The 21776-nt window shown below is 34.5% G+C and overlaps 1 protein-coding gene across 15 annotated transcripts in view; it reads right to left on the bottom strand.

Annotated features, from left to right (window-relative positions):
- The window catches only part of PPFIA2 (PTPRF interacting protein alpha 2), a 329918-nt gene that overhangs the window by 112350 nt on the left and 195792 nt on the right, over window positions 1-21776 (bottom strand). For all 15 annotated transcript variants that reach the window (XM_035338456.1, XM_035338451.1, XM_035338479.1 and 12 more), the window contains 2 exons: window positions 16106-16207; window positions 8805-8969 (listed from right to left, as the gene is read on the bottom strand). In XM_035338456.1, coding sequence (XP_035194347.1) covers window positions 8805-8969; window positions 16106-16207 — 267 coding nt within the window. The remainder of the gene's footprint in view (window positions 1-8804; window positions 8970-16105; window positions 16208-21776) is intronic.

Raw genomic sequence — 21776 nt, 5'->3', positions numbered from 1 at the left:
ACCTGGAACTAACATAGAATCAGAGAATGGCTTGCGTTGGAAGGGACCTTTAAAGACCACCTAGCTCCAACCCCCCCACCAAGGGCAAGGACACCTCTCACTAGACCAGGTTGCTCAAAGCCTCATCTAACCTGGTCTTGAACACTTCAAGGGATGGGGCATCCACAGCTTCTCTGGGCAAACTATTCCAGTGCATCACCACCCACACAGTAAAGAATGTCTTCTATACATCTCATGTTAAGTCTATCCCTTTTAGCTTAAAACCATTATCCCTTGTCCTAACAGTACACTCACTGACAAAGAGTCCTTCCCCATCTTTTCTTTACTGGAAGGCTGCTATAAGGTCTTCCTGGAGCCTTCTCTTTTCTTGAAAAGAGGAGGTTTGTTGCACCAGGGAAGGTTTAGGTTGGATATTAGGGAACATGTTTTTCACTGGAAGGGTTGTGAGGCATTAGACCAGGCTGCCCAGGAAAGCAGTTGAGTCACTATCCCTGGAGGTATTCAAATGACCTGTAGATGTGACACTTAGGGATAAGGTTTAGTGGTAGACTTGGCAGTGCTAGGTTAATGGTTGGACTTGATCTTAGAGGTCTTTTCCAACCTAAGTGATTCTATGATGCTATGATTCTCTAGGCTCAGTAACTCCATCTCTTTCAGCCTGTCTTCATGTAAGAGGTGCTCCAACCCTCTGATGATCTTGGTGGACCTGTTTAATCTCTTTTCCTCCCAGGCTCTCTATCTTCCCAGAGTTTCCCCCTATTCCTCTGCAGATCCTAAAACCTCTTTCTGTATCCTTCTTCTCTTCCCAGAACCATTTCTGTCTTTCACTAGCTCTACACAAATAAAGTCCATGTCCTACCAGTGAGGGGTGTAGTCCTGCCACAAGAAGTCGGATCTGAACCTCTTTGAAAACAGTGGGAGCTGGCAGAATATAATTTCTTAATGGAAATCTCAACCCATATGTAAAAATTATGTAGAGAAATGAGTCTCTGGCTTCAGTCCTCTTAGCTGTAGGTGCTGCTGAGGGACAAGATGACTGAGGAAAATTTCACTAGATGGTAATTGCTACTAGCTGAAATTAAATGCAATGAGTTGGCAATTTTGCTTGATTTTTTCCTAATATTTCCTGAAACCTGCATATATTCAAACCCAAGTGAGCTGATTTATAAATTCTCATTTATAAATGAGAATGCATGTTCTCAAAAGTCTAACACTTGCATTCTTTTAGAGTATTAGAATTTGCAAACCAGCTAGGCCACATCACTGAGGAGGTAAGAGCGCCATAGTGAGCCGGAATCACAAAAAAAACTTTTTACACTGCGGCTCTGTAGAACTGAATCATAGTGGGTTTTATACAGACATTTTACAACCTGAAAAACAACTCTACCTGGAAATAATAGGCAGCTGTTTTAAAGACAAAGTAGGAGACATTTTTTACATAACAATTCAGAAGAAAACAGGTAGAGAATTAATGTCATTATTTTGAATATCAAGCTATTATATTCAAATCCAAGCTTTGCTTTCTTGTCCTTTTGTCAGTAACAACATGGAACAGTATCAGCATGAAACAAAGCTACAGATGGAAATTGCCTTGTCTTGTATTGCCTTGCCTTCCTTTCCCTTCCTATTCCTTCTTTACATGTACACAGTTAATGTGCTGTCTTTTTTATAATGACCTAACCAAAATTGCAGTCTGATGGCTTTTATTTTTTCTCTGAATATAAGATTTTATAAAGGATCTGAAAGCAAATCTGTCTTGGCACAGAAGTCTTCTTTCTTCTTTTCATCTGAACAATGAACAACTAATTTAGACTCACATTTGCCATGGTGACATTGGAAACATTGCAACTAATTCTTTGTGTTCAACCACATACTTAGCAGTTATTAAAGCTGAGGAAATCTTCCATAATGCCAGTGAAAAAGAAAAATTAAAAAAAGAAAGGAAGGGGAAAAAAAAAACTGTATCAGTGTTCTGATTTGAAGGAGAAATCTCCACTACTTTACTGCCCAGAAATTGTTACTTTATTTCTTAATTCAAATTTACTTCTCAGTCTTCAACTGATTTTAAAACACACTTGAGGAAGAACACAAAAGCTGAATAAAAATTTCAGGTTTGGTCGTTCACATTCCAGAAAAGAGCACAGGTTACAAAGGCCATACGAATGTACTGAATATGCATATATTGTGAAAAAAAAGTTGAGTAATATTTACCAGTTTGTAATTGTGTTAAAGTTTTCTTGAACTTTTTAAGTTCATATTTAATAAAGTTTGAACCTAAATAAGGGACAACAGCAAAAGTCTCTGAAAGCCATATAAATATGTATTGCACTGATTTTTGTATTGGATTCCCTCTTCAAATTTATGTTAAAGCAAACAAACAGAACCATCTCAATTTGTCACAGATGCAATAAAATCTTTTTCTGGGTCACCTGCTTCTGAGAGCGGGAACAACTGCAAAGTATGTTTATCTGATACATTTTTTTAATGTACATTTTTTACATTTTTTAGATTAATTAATAGAATTTGACATTGTTTTCTCTGTTCTGTAGCTTAACGACAGTAATTGAGTAAATGTTGTTCATATAAGTAAGCATTATCTTATGGTGATTGAGTTTATCACTTCAAAAATAATGTACTACCTAAGTTTCATACAAAATGTATTCCTATTTTCTTGGGCACTAGCTAAGGTTTTACTAAACAAGACTTCACAACGTAAGACTTATCAGATGTCATCTGATCTATTGGAACACAGTACAATATGCTCTTTTAAAGGCCAGATTCCCATTATGGTCTTACAGATACAGAAGAAAAGGCTTGCTCTCTCTTTGTTGCTGGGTGAATCCAATGTGGGCTCAGATGACCGGGTACTCCACTGGCTTTTAAATGCAGCCATGTTATCTTGAAATGTAACATAATCAAGGTTATGTTAGCACCGCTGTTGGTGCAAAATATCACCAATCTTTCTCTGTCTCCTAGCAACTGCTTCCCACTTTTTTTCTAGCTGTCAAATTCTTTCTTCTTTCTCTCCAGATCTGCAGCCCACAAAGAGCTTTTAAAAACACTTGCACATGCTAGAATTGAATCACTTTTGTTCATGAACACTCTAGTGAATAAAAGCTCTCTTAGCTACTTGCTAATGAATAAAAAGATAGTGGTAATGTTGACGTGAATAGGTTGTTTTTGTTTTCAACAATAGACAGGTATACTTTTCTGCCATGAATTAATCTTAAGAGAACGTGTTTTTCGAATCTTAGCTAAGACAGTAAAACCTGGTAGTTTCTTTCCTCTGTGAAGATCAATTGGACATTTTGTCTTAACAAATCAAATAAAAATGAGCTTGGTGAAGAAGTTGCTTATGTTTCTTCTTTCCAAAAGTGAACCAAAACTCTAAATCAAAATAGAAAAAAAAAATGTAGAAAAAAAATGTTCATCAGATATTAGGAGGGAACTAAGCTACATAACAGTATGAATAAAAAACACCTTTTTTCTAGTTTTTGTTTTTCCTGAACTACATATAAGGAATACATACTTCCTGACCTACTCAAGTACAATGACTAGTCTAACCATGAAGTTAATCTAAGCTTGTATTTTCTATTCCATACTAACGATGTCTAGCAAACCTCTTCTTCATTTGCTGCATTATAAATTGTTCCATATATGATATTCCATAGTGTTGTTTTACATTATTTATATATTTTTTGTTGCATGACACAAAGTAAGATATCAGCTACTTAACAGCAGTAAGAGAAGCCTTTGAGACCTGAAGCATTTAAGCAGGTCAAGGGTGATTAGCTGAATTGGTATATCTGAACAGATCATCTTCCCTGTGAATACAGCTGTAAATTTCAAGTGACTTATGCAGTGGCAAAGCCTATTAAAAATGTAATGTTAGAATTTCAAACTGGTCCCTGTCCTAACCAGTCCTAACCTCTGTTTAAAACTCATAATTTATTTATTTATTTATTTTAATCAATACCAATTGTTTGAAGCAAATAAACTAACTTTATACTTTGAAAAAAAAATCACTGAACGTAATGTTACGGTAAAAAAAAAAGTCTAGATTCCTTTGGAATGACAAATTATATAAAATATGTCATTAAATAGACCAGCTACACTGTGACCCTTTCCATGTCTTTTTGCTGACTGAGGATGTGTGACAACTCTAAATATGAAGAAAATTTAGAATTGGTAGCAAAACTGCCTGTGTTAGTTTTCAACTTTCTAAGAAATTTAATATAATTAATATAATTAGTATAATTATTATAATTAGACATATAAAGATGCTTGAAAATATGTATAGTTTCTGTCAAATTAAATTCCCATAAAGAAATACATTTAGTGCAGTATCACTTTCATTTGCTGTGACAATTCACTTAGCCAAGAAGACATAAATTAATTTTTGAGATAACACAATAAATAGACTGTAAAAAGTATAAAACAGTAAATAGACAAAACTAAAGGAACGCTATCATTACCTCCATGCCCTAAAATGAAAATTTGCACAAAGTAAACTTCAACTATGACTTTGGCATTGGATAATAGAGTAAGAATAACAGCATACTCTTACTACCTTCTGCTCTCCAGGATTTATCTATCAGGTTTAACCAAACAGGACTGGCTCTCTGCTATTGGGAAGTTCATGAAAAGCCTTCATTCTATAGGGAATGAAGAGATGCTGAAGGAGCTGACAGACAGCAAAGTGACTGACTCATGCTGTTTCTGAATAAAGCTATCATAGCCATGGTTTCTCTTTGCTGCTCTGTCTTTGGATGAAAGCTAAAGGTAAAGCCCAGGCTTCCTGTAATATCTAGAGAACCAATAAGCATTCGGAGGTAAGTTCAATTCCTGGTTCTCCTTATACTTAAACAGGCCTCCCTGGAAAGATTAATCCTAAATTGATATGTTTTATTTTCCATTTAGAGTCTGTTTTATTTTTTTTTATTGCATTTTATTATAGTAATGATTGTGTTTTTATATTGGTACTGTGTACATAGCAATCCTTGCACCACAAGTCAAGTTTTGTGACAAAGCTTGTTACAGCACCTCAAGATGTTTTAGTGTAGGAAGTGAAGATATGACAGCAAATTTGCATTTAGGAGGAATGTAAACACCTTCTGAGTTTTTTTTTGTAAGGATTTAATGAAAATATCTTAGTATGCTTTTTCAAGGTTGTAATGGCTAAGTTATTGCTTTTCAATGTAATTCTGTGTTTTCTTTACCCTTTATCCTTAACCTACTTCCTTTTTGGGTGCATTTTCTGATGAGGCAGTTTTTGTTTCCCATGACATCAATATATTCTATTTTCTTTTTTTTTTTCCTCACTATTTATTAGTAAGGTCTGCCAACTGACCTCCCTAAGCACAGCAGCAAATCTGTGGGAGCAAAGCATAACTCACAATGCAAGAAGACAGGACACTTTAGTGAATTGGACACACATGAGTCAAAGGGGCTAGACTGGCTGCATGCAAAGGTGCTGACAGACTTGATTAATTCATTATCATAATAAGGCTTTTAACATCTTTGAAAGGTCATGGCAGTTAGGAAAGGTTCCCAATGGGTGAAAAAGAACAAATTGTGTCCATCATCACAAAAGGAAATAACTATCCTGGGAAGATCCTGGAAAGCACAAACTGATCAGTGTTGTGATGTTTATGGAACTCCTAGAAGCCATTTCCAGGCACATAAAGGATGAGACAGGGGTTGGGAAGAGCCAGCATGACTTTGTAAAAGGCAAATGTCACCTGGCCAGCCTTACTACCTTATGTGATAACATGCCTGGCTCCATGGATAAGGGGAGAACAGTGAACATTTTAAGACTTTTTGCAAGATCTTCCATTTACCCCTGTAGAGAAAAAGCTGAGATATGATTGTATAAGTGAGTTATACAGTAGATGGAAAATTGGCTGGACTGCAAGGCTCAGGAACTGGTGATCAATGACAAAATCCAACTGTCATCCAATTACTATGGATGGAAGAACCTCAAGCAACATAACAGGTTTGGGGTGGAGAAAGCAGTTTTGAAGAAAAGATTTATGTATTGTGGTGAACAGCAAGATGAACGATTATGCCCTTGTGAATAAAGCCAGAGGCACCTGGGGTTACTTCAGCAAAAGTGAAGTCAGCAGGTAGAGGGATTTGTTTATATCCCTCTACTCAGGACTTTAGAAACTGCAGCTGGAATACTGTGTCTGGTTTGGGGCTTTACAGTACAAGAAAGACACTAATGGACTGGGGTGAGTTTAGTGGAAGCCCACCAAGCTGGTCAGGGGCTGGAGAAGATGGCATATGAAGAAAGGCTGGGTCATTTCAAACCTAAGAAAAGAAGGTTCATGGGAGACTTTATTGCTGTCTACAGCTAGCTAACAGGAAGCTGTGAAGAAGAAGATAGCTTCTTCTTGGAGATGCACAGTGGTAGAGCAAGAGGCAACAGTTGCTAGACTTAGCAATGGAAATTTCAACTAGATGTTGTTGAAAAAGAAATGACAGTTAGGGTAATGAAACACTGGAACTATAATCATAAAGGTTTATTAGCCAATTTGGGTGTCTGCAGTCTTTTTCACTTCCATTATTTTTGAATAAAAATCCCACTAATTGCAACGATAAATGGTGTAATGTGGTAGCATTCTAACATCGCGTATCTGCATGATATATAAAACATCTGTGATCTCTTCCTTTTAGTGAGAATTACTATAACATGAACACAATATTTTATACAGGATTTGTACCTGAAAATAACATGTACTAGGTTTATAACAGGTTATTCTAATAGCATTTACTAAACTGCTTCCTTGAATAATCTTGGAATATTTTATAACAAAATAGCATTCATTATTTCACAAGAAAAATGGTTCAAAGCACAGGTGAATGACACATGGAAAGAAGTCATTTTGGCCAGTCATTTAACAACTTCTTTTCTATTGTAACAAACCTCATGTTAATATCACTGCAGATGGCTGATTTTTCTGCACTGATCATTATTGTTACCACTGGGAAGAGACCCAGTAGATATATAAAATGTGTACCTGTGTCAGTCCAAAAATTTTAAATGAATACAGATTCAAACCTGTTACATTAACTTTAAAAAAATATATATTTTTTTAGGAATACAGGCCAAAATATTATATTTAGCTTCAGTCTAAGTCTGTATCTAACCTAATTGATACATAAAATAAACTGCACAGTAAAATAAAACCTAAACATTCACAAAAATATATATATAAGAAGTAAATAATTGCTGAATAATCAGAATATATTTGAAATTTATTTCTTATTATTTCTCATATTTTCCAACATGGTGTCAGAAAGTACAAAGCAGGAGAACTCTTTATAGTTTTATGAATGTCTAAAGTATTGGATAAAAATCAAGGCTCAGACCATAAACCCCATATATTCTCAAAATATTTTTCTTAATAATACAGAATTTTGTAAGTCTTGATGACAGCCCAAAGCTTATTAAAACTAATTGCTAACAGCAGCTAGAAGCCACTATATTCCTTTTTCTAAATTTCCTTTAAATATGCTTTCATGATACATATTTGAATAGAACACATACCTAAAGAGATATACATAATAACAAAATAATTGTGGAGTCGGCATAAGTTACTTAAATTAATTTAACTCTGAATCTGACACTTAAACCCTGAATGACTCATAACCCACCATGTTTCACTCTTTAGCTAGCAGTGAAGAATAAATGCTACTATATGACTATAGCTACTCTTTTCATAAAGCTGTTTTTTAAATAATAGTTCCTTAAATATTGTCAACTTTCTTCATATATTTCTAAATAAAAAGTTAATTTTATTACTGTGAGGCTAATAAATTGGTTCTATGCAACAGAACTCAACCATACAGTCAACAGTTTCAGATGCTGTGCTGCACAAGAGGACTCCACTGCTTACTCAACCTCCTCAGAGAAGCAACTCAGATGCAGTTCTGAGCCCAGAGAAGTCAGCCAAGACAGACTCTACAAGGAACTAGGTTCCTTGCTTGTGAACAGTGGTTTTCACATGCTCCCTGCATGTGCAGTTTTGAAGCATTTACTAATTCAGATTCATCATTTTCTGAGTATACTGTTTCTAGACTTGAATTAAATGTTTGCAGTTCATGTAAAGAAATATGCAAGGTGATACCTCAGAATTACATGAAGTTTTATTCACACAGAAGTCTTTCCAATACAAAACACATACAGAATCCAGTGGAAAGACTCCCTTTAATAATATGACTAGGTGGTTAACATCATGAATGATTGATTTTTAATCTTGATTCTGCAAGCCCTCCACTAGCTTTGATAATGAAGGATCTACAACTCATTTTATACTACTCTAATCCTGGAGAAAATGCTGTGCTTATGTAGTAAATACCGTAAACATCTCAGAAACTTAGGCTTTCCTTCTAAAAAGTTTTAAGAGGAAAGCTCTTTTACGTACTTAGAAATGCCTCTTTCTGCCTCAGTTTGTGTTTTTAAAGTTTGAGAAGTCTACATTTTCTCATCAATAACTTGAAAACATATTACAGACATAAATTCCATCATGGCATGTTTAGTTTATTCCTAAATAGAAGTCTTTCTGGTAAGGGACAGATTTTCTTGTAATGAAAAGTCAGTATTACTGACTACAAAAGACAGATAAAGTGACCCAAATTGCAGTGTAGCTATTGATCATACATTCTTAAGGACTTCTTTGAGCATGTATAAATGTTTTAAGTACAAGACATATACCAAGAAGGAAACACACAATAAGCATTATAAAGCACAGTATAGTAAGTCAAAGGGAGTAACTGATAATATTCTTTCCACACTGTACCTTTTCATCCAAAGCCTTGTGGTGCTCAAACAGCGATTTCAGAGCTTTGAGGACCTCAACTTCACTGGAAACTCCTGAAGGAGACTGTGCTTGCCGTTTCACCACTGTCATCCTCAGTGACCTTTCGTGTCTTGAGACAAGGCACTCCAAATGCTCCAGTAACAGCTATTGGATTTGATATAAAAGGTTATTAATTCTTGTGCACTTAAATGCTATGGAAATTCTAACTACAAAGTGCATGGTACCAAATGGCAATTTTCTTGGCCACCTCATTATGGGAGAGACTGTTGGAATTATTGCCAACATTTTATGATTCAAAATCAGATGAAATCAGATCAGTAGAAAAATAGAAAATCAACTCAATATTTCATTTAAAACTTTATGAAAAGTAAACACAACAAATCACTCAGCATAGAGTCACTATTTAACTAAGTACATATTTACATTATTTGTCATAACTAATAAGCATTAGCTATCAAATAACAATCAATACCATCATGCAAAAATATAAAAGCAGTTTATAATTATTTCACCCTAAATGTAATATCTTTAAATTGTATTGGAAGTTACTTAAGCAAGTATGTAAAAGCAAAATGTATATTTCATTAAATTTTTAAGATTATTTACTCTAACGTCTTTATCGTTGCTAACGTGTTCTAAAATGTTCATTGTGTCTGTTGTATTACAAACATGAAGGAAGACAAAAAAGTTCACGAACAGGGTATTTCAGGCTATTGTAAATAACCTGCAGAATAAGCTGTAAATGACATATTGTAAAAACATATGATAATTGTTTGTCATTATTACTCTAAGTATCTTAAAAGAAATAATAAAGTGACATCTTGGTGTACAGAAAATTCACCATTTATCTAGGCTTTTGTATCTCTAACACTACTGTTCTTACTATCTGAACGTAGAAGATAATTGCTTAGCTGTAAGGCTAAGGGTAGTTAAATTCATGAATCAGAACACTTGATAAATGTATTGCAGTTACAACATACAATTATACCTAAACTATTGAACTGGAAATTTTAACGTTACATAGATAATTGTTTATTATTGCTCATTTGATGCTATTCTTAATATAGCTTCTATTAGAAAAGAGTTATATTTATTTATATTTATGTCATCTATAGCTATTCTGAGACATATAATGACCTTTATTGTTACATGAACTTATAGACACACAAGAGCATTAGCAGAGTATAATCACATCAGAATAGCTATACAGCTATCAAACCAGGAACAATTCTGGTTTGATGTTATATTTACTTCAAGCATGATTCCTGTATGTGGATTTGCACCTGCTTATAATTTTACAATAATTGCATTATCCACAAAAGATAGTGAATACATGTATGAGTAACATTAATACACAAAGAATTGTAATGGCTCCATGAAATTCAAGAAAGATGGGTATTTTTCACCATTACTGAATTCAAGTGATGGTCCATGTTTATCAAAAGCAAATGATTAAGAAGATGGATGAGCATTGTCATTTGATGTCTACAGGCCCAACAACAATATAGTCAGATTTTAAATAACTTGAAGCAGTTCAAAGTAACAGGCAGATCTGAAGAGGCCCCTTCATCACAGAGGCATCAGGAACTTGATATGGAGATGTAGTAGGGTTGTAACTTAGATTAGATCAGGACTGTTTCGAAACATGGAGTCTTTCTGTTTATAACAGAAATTAAATGCGCAGTTGACTGCTACCATAACAGAATTTTTGAATGTGGTCTAAATTCATTATCTTTGTGATTTTTTTTTTTTTTTTTTCCAGGCCACTTAGTTATCTAGGAGATAACTGAAGAAAAGGAAGTCAATAGTTATCTAGGAGATAACAAAGGGAAAGGAAGTCAGTAGCTGATTACTAATTCTAGAGCCTACTTTTGGTCCCACATCTCCAAAGAAAGATTTCTGGGGAAATTGGAAAAAAAGAAAAATACTGAACCACAGTTAAACTTTCAGCACAGACGTACCTTCAGTAAATCTGTAGTTGTTTGCAGCTTAAACTGACACCCATTAAAACAATGCAGAATTCCATAATCTTGCTAACTAATTTTTGACCTGTCACTGAGCAAATTTATCGTATTTGATGCCCTACTAACCTAAACAAGTCATCCTGGACAGATGATCAGAAGGGAGATTTCTTAGAGCCTGTATTCAAGTCTTCTTTAGAAGGAAAAATGAGAAAATCTGATATGAGGGAAGAAAATTGATGGTAACACAGAATTCTTGACATGGAAAAAAAATAATTACAGAAGGAATTATGCATAAACTACAGAACTGGGAAAAATAAGGAACACAGAAAAAGGAGTGATAAGGAAAAAGTAGTGTACATCCATCATCCCATTTTGAGCTGGGATAAACAGACAATCTTGACAGGAAACGTGAAGTTAGCGTGGACAGAAGAAAGGTGGAAACCTTCTTAAGAGAAGGAAGAATGGAGACTGATCAAAGTGATAGGGACTAAGAAAATAAAGTTAAATAAGATTTCCATGTATAAGAAGAGAGTGGAATGGTCTGGGGTACAGGGAACTCAGAATTTCTTATGGGGTGAATGTGGAGGAGTTTACTGTGTGGGATGAACAGCACAGCACCATAGCCCTTTGTACAGCAGCAGATAAAATATTTAACTTCAGGCTAAGTTACTATCATGTTAAAAATGTGTAATACATAAAATTAAATCAAACCAAAGCCATCCATTTAATATACACAAAAGTTAATTTTGTCCTTAACTGAGAATTATCATTTTAGAGGTGACAAATCCAAATATAAATGTCTGCACATATTTCATAGTTGTTAAATAAAACTTCAAGTGCAAAATACTGTGTTGCCTTTTTTACCTTAATATAGAAAGATGAGATGATGTCACAGGTAAGTGTCAAAGCACTCATGCCAGATTACTGAACTACTTGTGAACATTTCATGCTTTTTCTTACTGTTATTCACTCTGGCCACTCAACTAGTAGTGGTTCACTTTTCTGGAAACCACCTCTGCAGTATTTTCCTTGCTGTCAGCCCTCAGAGTGAGAAGACATGCTGACACAGGTTTCTGGCAGATAGCAATTTATTATTTTTGCTTTTCAACAAAAATAAAGTCTATTTCTCCACAAAATCTGTGAGCACTGCTTACAGCAAATCCACTTTAGCTGACCAGAGAGTATGACTAACCAGGTCTCCCCGTGCTGCATTACTCCAAGCCATGCTGAAAGGGAAGAACAACCAACACAAGAATGTTGGTTGGCTGAGCATCTGACGGCAAATCCTTGCTTCCTCCTCTGCTGAAATGATACTGATATTTTATCCATTTTTTGCTTCAACTACATGTACATAAAATATGTGTGTGCATATATATATATATGTAAATATATCTATTTTAAAAAGATCTTCCCTACTTTCCTGGGGATGGCACATGTAACTATAGTTACAGAACTATGAAATGTTACTACATTGATGGGGAAAGGGACATATAAAAATACAAAACTGATATTGAAATAGTGTCTCCGAGCAATGTTTAAGTTAAGTGACTGAAGGAAATCAAAGTATATGACCGGAGGGGAGATGGATAGCAATGGGAGGGCAGGGGGTGTGTTGAAGACTTTCTCTGTTATATACCTCAGTAATTACCATCCCATATATTTGTGAAGAACAAAACAAGTTTTCACATCAAAATACTAATGTAAAAATATTGGTAATAAATTTAAATTACAAACAAATTGTTAGATACAGCTTTAGGTATTGTTGTACTTTGTATGTTGCAATTACACACTGGCATTAACAAAGATCATGTGCTGCTGAGCATTTTCCACTCCCTCACACTGTGTCAAGCTGCTACAGTTGTCAGGCTCTCACAGGGAGAGGCAGCTTGAAGAGAGAAGATGAAGATCAACAGCAGCAAGCAGGACGGAATCATCCACGCATAATATCCAGTCAATGCTATGCTTTTCTTGCTGGAAAGCATAAGCTTGACAGTAAATTATGAAACAATCTGACAATTGATTTCTACTCTTATGCTGGGCAAATTTTAGGATCCTCAAGATGACGTGCTGATAACTTTTACTGTAGCTAAATGTGTTGGAGGTTTATAGAGCTCTGGACTCTTCCTGAGCATAAACAATGTTTAAAAATCATCATATAAAGACTGAAAAATGCTCTAGTGCATATTTTCTGAAAGAATGAAGCATACTTAAAATGATAATTAGAACTAAATAAGAATAGAGATAACTACTAGAGTACAGTTTACTGTATTTCTCAGATGGCTTACAAAGCATTGTAAAATGGAAATGCATAAGAAAATTTAACAATACGAGCTACATGTGCATAGGTTATCACCTGCCTATATTTTTTATTTTTTGCAAAATATAAAGTAAAATAAAATAAAATAAGAGAAGAGAAGGTAATGGAGAGAAAATAAGAGGCGTAAATAATGGAAGATAGGGAAAATAATAATAATATAGAAGAAAAGAGATTTACTAAACTAAGACACACTTGGTTTAAGGGATTCCTTACAGGAATGGGGCAATGCACTAAGAGCCCAATGCTCTTTCGAGGTCTTCTTTCTAATCAGGAAAATCAGGAAAAACTGAATTTCCTTTCAGTCTGTATTTAGAATGCTCACTGTTCGGCGACACTCCAAGTCTTGTGCAAGCAAAGTAAAATAAACAGATATGGGGTTGCAGATTATCTTTAAAATCAGTCATTAAGCCAGTCATTTTCCTCAGCGTTGTTCAATAGTGCTGGAAACCAATTTGCTCCCATGGTTAGCTGGGGTGATATCAAATAGCTTTACTGGTAAACTGCTGGTGAAAAATCTTTGAAAAAACAAAGTTGTAGCCTAGCTGCAGCTTATGTCCTACATGTGTATTTCTTTAAATAAGATACTGGCAACCTGATACCTAATGGAAACACACATATGTGAAATAAAAGAATGAAAATGTAATAATCAGGATAATGATACAAAATATGAAAATGAAGAAAGGTTCTTTTATGAGAATAAGGAATAGCAATATAATGACTATTTGTTTGAACAGTTGCTACTACTTGTTATAATACAGTGTCTGGAAATACAGGTGTTGAATTACTATCTATTAAGTAACTATTGTCACCCTGTTTTCTGTGACACAAGCTCTTATTTTGGAAGAAGAAACATAGGGGCATAGAAGAGAGATCATAATATTGATGAAAAAATAAAGACTTTTACCATCATTTACATTAGGGAAATCATGATTTTGTCTTTACAGAATCTTAGGAAACAATTATACTTATTTTCATGCTTTCAGACTGTAAGAACTTGCATTATCTTGGTTAAAAAAGACAGTGCCTGTTTTAGTATCAGCAATTATTAAACTAATGTAAGTAAAAGGATCTCTACGAAAATCATTTAAATAAAGGATTTAAACCCTTCATTTAAAATATATTCTTAGAGTTTTACAACACAAGGGCAATTTCACCATATAAAGGAGGGCAAAATTCTGATCTATGGCTATTATGAGACGGCAGTGCCTAACTGAAGATGTTCTAGAAATCATTCATTAAGGAATTGAGACAATAAAGTTGAACCTAAACTAGTGATGTTTACTTCAAGTGCTTAATCTCCTGAGGTATTGAGTAAAAGAAAGATAACAACTAACCTTTGTTAGTATTTCATTCATGAGCATAGGTTTCTTTTTTCTTGTTTCTAAAAAGACTTGAAATACAATATTTTTGTATATTTTGAGTAACAATTTATACTACATACAAAAATTATACATTTGTGATTTTTTTTTTTTTTAGATAAAAATCAGATTAATCTATATCAGTATCTTAATATATTTTTGTTTCAGGTGCCCAACCAAAACTCAGTTTTCCTCATAACCATATTCTGATTAAAAAAGTTAATCCTACAAACTTTTTCTACTTTTGAAGAATACAAAAATCTGTTGAGACAAAAATAAATTTCAACTTCAATTTAAATTTAGCATAGCCAAATTAGTCCTATTTTATAAGTCTGTGCCAAAGCACAAAGCACAAAGACATCAGTCTTACTTGATTGCTAGCTAGACAATATCAATAGAAGTAACTTCAACAGTTTCTATTAAGATATTTTTGTATATGTTTTCAAAGTCACATGCAATGCTTTTAGATAGAAACTGTTTGTCTTCCTGTCAGCAATGACACCAATCAATACATATACATATGCTCTTGCATTTTTTATTTTGCCTTATGTACTGACAGATTAAGTTGTCAGTTAAGTTCTTGACATGAAAATATTTCTACCGTAATATGTGAGAAGTTAATTATTGTAGGCAGTAAAAATACATATTTAAAAGCAAAAGATCACTAGGGAGCTTTGTTTAAGAATATTGTTCAAAGGATTGAGCAGGAACTCAACTAAAGACTGGCGTAAGATTTAAACCATGGTCTTTTGGCTGAGACCTAGAGTTTATGGGTCCCAAAGAATGTTATGCTAGCGTTTTCTCTCTCTAATGCATTTCACTGTCAAGGTCTGACACTGCAGCTTGCGCAGCTTGTCATAAAATGGCAAATCAGGTCTTGAACTTTTTTTTTTTTTTTTTTTTTTTTTTTTTTTTTTTTGTGGAGACTGGCAAAAACTGTGTGAGGTTGCTACCACGAAATAAAAAACATGGGCGTGGGTTCTAGAATAAAGTGAAAAAGAAAAACAAACACACACACACACAAAACTATTAGCAAAGCTTAAATGGAAGTGTAAAAGGGAACTAGAAGGCAAGAAGTGGCTGGGAGTGTGTATCTTTTCCTCTCTCAGCTGTATGGCAAATGACATTTACTTCAAGGATCACAATGGCTGCACGTAGGCTAAACAGAATTTCTCACTGTGATACACACGGCAGCCTTCACCTCATCCTTATTCAGATCAAATCCAAGGCACAAGGGAAAGCTGGGTCCACCCATACCTCTGTATTTTGCCTTGATAAGAGATGAGGGTGCACGCAGGCTACTTTTGCAGGGCCAGTGGCTTGGAAAGCTTTGTGAATCCCTTGTTACAGAAAGCATTAAAACTGAATGTACTTACCTCATTATACACAAAATCTGTTTATTATTTAGTTTGTTATTAATATATCTTGCTAAAACAGTCATTTCCTGCAGAACTGTAGTATTGTAGACATGTACTATTACTTAGATTCTGAAAAATCTCGTACTAATTGAAAGACATTTGCAAGGAAGGTAAGGAATTTTATCTTCTTATTTACACAAATGATGATCTAAATTTATATATAAGTATATTCCTCCTGCTTTGCACATACAGGATATCAAGAAAAAGTCTGCTGTATACTTACTCTTGTGTTGTTTCTTTCAGCTTTAAGTTCTGAAATCTCCTCCTCCTTTTCAAGCAGCTGTTCCCTACATGCGTTTAATTCTTTTGTCAGTGCAGCAAATTCCTATGAAATAAAATCAAATATGAAGTTAGTCAAATTTAAACACCAAAATCATTAAATATATATGCTTTCTAGAGTTTTAGGATTTATATAATATTTACAAATCATCAATACAAATTAAATAGCATATATAAACATCAACACTTACCAAAAGCTTTTAAAATTATGCATTTTTCATTGAAAGACTAATAAATCTAATAAAAAGCACCTATACAAAATACTAGCATAAGTTGAGAAATAAAAGAAGGTCTGAGATTATGACAACATCATGTTAGGACAACAAGAGAGTCATAACATACTGATGTTCAACTCCACGTATCCACTTATGTATCTGTGAAATATTCCTATTAAAAAGTCTTGATTTTACTATTGCTGTTACTCTTCAAATATGTACTTAAATTTTACCTATACAAATGGCAGTCAGAGATTTGCCATTAATTTCAGTATGAAAAAGGTTTCAATCTGTCTACTTTTGACAAACCCAACATATACTATGTGGTAGTGGCTGATTTACCCATTACACCAAAGAGATTCTACATCTCATGGAAGTAGTGAAACAAAGAATGAAAAGCCTTTGTAATATGGCCAGAAAAAATCATGTACCAGAAAAAAAAAAAAGGTCTCTTGATGAACAGCACTGCTGCTTAACAAAAGTATAAACCTATTTTTAAATATTAAATTAATTATTTGAGTTTGACAAAAGTAGTTAGTTAGCCCTTAAAAGAACCCATAAACAGCCAGGATTGAACTGCAGTCATTCCTAACTCCACCCGAAAGAAAGCAGTTTAAGAAAAAAAAACATGTCCAGGTGGTTTATCTCATCAGCCAGTAGGATAAAACTGAGACTAAAACTATTTAAGACAAAAGCTGGCAATGATCTCTAAAGAACTTGGTCTGCTCTCTCCCTTTAAGTTGTGGAAAGCAGCTTTTATCCAAACTAAAGGGTTTTTCAACAGTTTGGTAGGTATTCTTAGGCTTATTCTGTTTTAAACTAATTTATAAATAGTTAATGATATAGATACTATTATTGAAATATAAGATCAATATTGTCAATTGTCAATAATATATTGATATATTATCAATATAGAACTTTTTTTTTCCTTTTTTTTTTTTTTTTTTTTTTTTTTTTCAGCAGCTGAACTTTAATTTACTTTCTGCCTCCATGCAGATTGAATGGCAGTAAGGAAAGTGTTGCTCCGGTATTCTCAATGGATTTTGTTTTAGAGATTAGCTATTGATCACATGAACCATGTAATGATGTCTTGTGCCATGCCTCCTATTCCACATTTTGATCTAACATCCTAGTGGTCAAAAACTTTATAAGCTACGCACTATATGATATATGATGCAAGAGTCCTTAAGTTAGCTTTGTAAATTGGATTTAAAACTGTTATCAATTTTCGAAAGTATTGTTAAAACTTTTGCCTTTAGATCTTACTTTAGCAGTGTCAAGCTTTCTAGTTTTGCTTAAACTCTTATATTTAAGGTTGTTAATTAATGTTACATACCAAATGAAGTATCATATTTAATAGTTACCCCACAATTTAAAGTCAGATTGAATTGGAATTTTGAAGAAGGAAAACACATATGCACGTATTTCCATTATATTCTTTTAACATAAACTTTATAGTGTTTATGGTAGGTAAATATATGTTGCTAGTACTACTAATATAAGCAGTATGACAGCATTTTTATCTACTATTTTTCATTTGTTTTAGCTGAAAATTAAATAGACCTTTGATATATGTTTGAGTATCTGGATGGGTAAGAGGTGGTGAAAAGGATAGAAAGCATCATCTGGTGACTTATGATTCCAGTTACTAACTGCCATAAGGCAAAGCAGTCTGCTAACGTTCTCTTGTTTTGCTTCAAAAAAGAGAAAGATCTGAGTTTATAAAATTGCACATTCTTTGCTCTGCCAGGCCAAGCCTGCTACCATCAGTATGATCTTTCATGCTTTGGTCAATATAATCTGAAATAGACATTTGAATTTCTCCTACTTTGTTGAACATCATAGATACCATTCTTTGTGAATTTTTCTTTTAACATCAGCTTAAGCTTTCCCTTTTTTAAAAACAAACCATTAGCCAAAATTCTGCTCCCAGAGTCCCATACTTAAGTGTCCTCTCAGTCTCCAAATATTTTCAGGTTATAATGGTTATTAAGCTCCAGTTTGGCTGGGCTACATGTATCTAGTATCTTAGACCTCTTTACTTAGTCACTGACAGAGCTCCTTCAAACACTTTAATTATTCAGTTACTGTCGTCCTCTGAAATCCCTCTGATGTATTTAAAAGAACGAGTCACTTCGTCATACCTCTGGAGCTCAAGTGGCCATATCTCTTCATCTGAGGTACAAGTGACTGTTAACAAGTCAAGAGCTTTGACTTCTCTGAATTGAATGATGATAGAAAGAGCATTATTTTTGTTGTTGTTTGTATTGTAAGTCTTTTGCAGGGAAAGTCTCAAAGTAAAATTGAGTTTGCCCTAGAGCTTCTTTCTCTGTCAAGTCTGCTTTGACAAATTAACAGCTATGATATGAGCTCATAAAAACTTGCTTTTCAATTCATGCTTCCAATATTACAAGTGAAACTCACTTTAAGTATGCCCTTTCACTTCCAGGTATCCCTGAGACATGACACTAATGCTCCAAAGAAGATGTTTCTCCCACAGGTTAGATGGAAAGCAAAATATTTTTGTTTTATCTTGTTATGTAATAAATAACATGCGATGATAACAACCTCTGCTCTTGCAATTCCCCCTGTATATACAGAGATCAGGGGAATACTGTCACCTGGAATTATTGTTTGCAGTAGAAATCTTGCATGGTCAGTCATACTTTGTGAGCCCTGAAGGTAGTATCTGTTGCATAACCAATATGACTTGACAGGCACAACTGCACTCTTGAAGCTTATGTACAAGTTGTTTGGATATAAAGCTAATTAAGAAATAAAGAGAATCAAAACCATGAAAATTACTCAGTTGATTTCATTGTTCTTATACTACAAAATTATATCAAGACTTCTTTTTTCATGATAAACAACAGAAAAATATATTTGCCATCTGAATAAATATAATCTTGGGACCTATTTGGCCTGTTGTTTCCCTTTTTGTCCTAATACTTGGGCTGTGACGCTCAGTCTGACTGAGAAATAGCTGACTCAAAGCAACAGTTCTTCACTTATCCCATGCGTATCTTTGAAGAGACAGTAGAAGCCTTGAAAACAAATGCAATAGAAATTTGTGACCACTGAAAGGACCATTTGGCATTACAATCCAAGAGTCAAGGACTTCCCATGGTGAAGCAGCTGAGATACAGTCAGAGCTCAAGGGTGCCCAGGAGAGTGGGAGGCTGTTGGGACAGCCAGGCTGTCAGCGCTGCCAGATGTGCTGGCAGCAGGACTGTGCAGAGGAGGCAAACCACAGCTTCCTTATCATCAAATCTCTACCACTAGGGACTAGGTTAACAAATGCTGCTTTCTTCACTTATTGTTCCCAGGAAAGCTTGGTAAGGTTCATTCTGTGTGACCAAATACACAGAAAACCTATACAACTACCCTCCAAGGTAAGGGAATAAAAATGAGACCCTAGAGCTGCAACACTCGACTGGTCAGCCTGTGAGTATAGTACAATATGGAGGGAGTTGAACCCAAATGAAAAATGCAAACAGCCTCTCATCATACACACACACCCACATCCTTAAGGAAAGAATAGATAAATTTAGACAAAATTTGTAAGACAAAGAAAAAAAAAATCAATTTCAGTCATTGGGGAGATTCAGCTTAAAAACTTCTCCTCTGGAACTTCCATTTTTGAAACATCGTTCATTTCAGGAATGAAAGAATAAACTAATCTCTGCATGGATAAATAATGGTTAGGGTTTACCATTTTTATTTTATATTCAACACTATCTACATAGACAGATTTGCCTTCCCACAGATTTAGATGTAAGTCATTTAACATGTGAAATGACTATCTACTACAATTCCCTGGGAGCTTTAACCTTTCATTTGTTACATTTTCACCCAATGCAATTTTCTAAAATTGTACCTTCTTTCATTGGAAATATTGCTAAAAATACTTCATGCTTTTTAACCAGGGATTTATTTCAGCAGTTTTGCCACTACCAACACAGAAATTTTGACCTTGTTAACAGCTATTAGCAAGACAAAATGCTTTGAAGTTCTGGATGAAAGTCTCTGTTTTTCTTACTACAGAAGAACCATAATAATAGTCCTTCATTCTAGATTAGGTTGAATACAAGATTTCAATATTTAGGTTTAGTGTCACAAGTTCAGTGTCAATCTTCTGAAATGTTTTTACACTTAAATGTTTACACTCAAAATAAGGGGGGTTAGATTAGAAAACTCAAACTCTAAACCCTGAAATACTGTACCTTGAAACACTGAATTATAACAATATCCAGGTAAAAACGTGAAATATGTTTTAGATCTCAGGATGAAAATTTTTGTCTCTTCATGCATAAAAACAAAATAATGCTTTCAAAGTTTTAGAGTAGTCTGAATTAGTCTTGCAAATATTATCCAGTTGGCTTGTACTATGATTCTGTTTGCACAGAGATTTTTCTGTACTTCTCTAAAAATAAATAGAAGGAAGTTGATTCAGTTTCCCCTTTCCCCATTTTATGTGGTGCATATTTCTTTTTTTGTTTGTTTGTTTGTTTGTTTGTTTGTTTTACCCCTTTAAGAAAACTGGCCACTAGTACTAAATTAAATACTAAATAATATGATGTAGATGTGGCCACATCATATTGAGTGAGTGAATCTCTAATTCAAACTGAGAGTTACTTTGTTTAACTTGTGCCAAGGGTTCAGATAGGGAAGATGTGGTCTTATTGGCTCTTACTTATCCACTAAATATGTTTCAAAGTATCAAGGCATTACTGATGCTCGTTTGGCTTATTTAGTGGACTGCATGATATCGAGCTTGTGGAAACTATGATTAAATGTGACAACGTGAGAGCTCATTAATTCACAGAGAAAAATGAAGAGGAGGAGATTTCTCTTACATAAGAGAGAAAACTAACTCAGTAACATAGTGGACTTGTGACCCCACACTTTTTTTTTTCCTTTCCCTTTTTTTTTTTTCTTCCCTTTTCAGAACTCTGGGCATTGACTGCAATGCAGAGTTCCGCGGACGTCATCGCGGAACCTCTCTCAATTATTTTTCAACGATCCTGGGAATTTGGAGAGGTCCCAGTAGACTGGAAGCTGGCAAATGTTGTGCCGATTTTCAAGAAGGGTCAGAAAGAAGACCCTTGCAATTACAGGCCTGTCAGTCTCACATCAGTGCCTGGTTAAATCATGGAGAAGATGGTTCTTGAACTTATTGAGGCGCACCTGGGGGACAAAGCAGTCATTGGTCCCAGCCAGCATGGGTTTGTGAAGGGTAGGTCCTGCCTAACTAACTTGATTTCCTTTTATGATAAGATCACCCGTATGGTGGACCAAGGGAAACCAGCTGATGTGACTTTTTTTGGACTTCAGCAAGGCTTTTGACATGGTCTCCCATAGGATCCTACTGGACAAAATGTCCACCATACAGCTAAATAA

Source organism: Oxyura jamaicensis, chromosome 1, assembly GCF_011077185.1.
Source record: "Oxyura jamaicensis isolate SHBP4307 breed ruddy duck chromosome 1, BPBGC_Ojam_1.0, whole genome shotgun sequence".
NCBI lineage: Eukaryota > Metazoa > Chordata > Aves > Anseriformes > Anatidae > Oxyura > Oxyura jamaicensis.
This window is presented reverse-complemented; position numbering and strand designations above follow the sequence as displayed.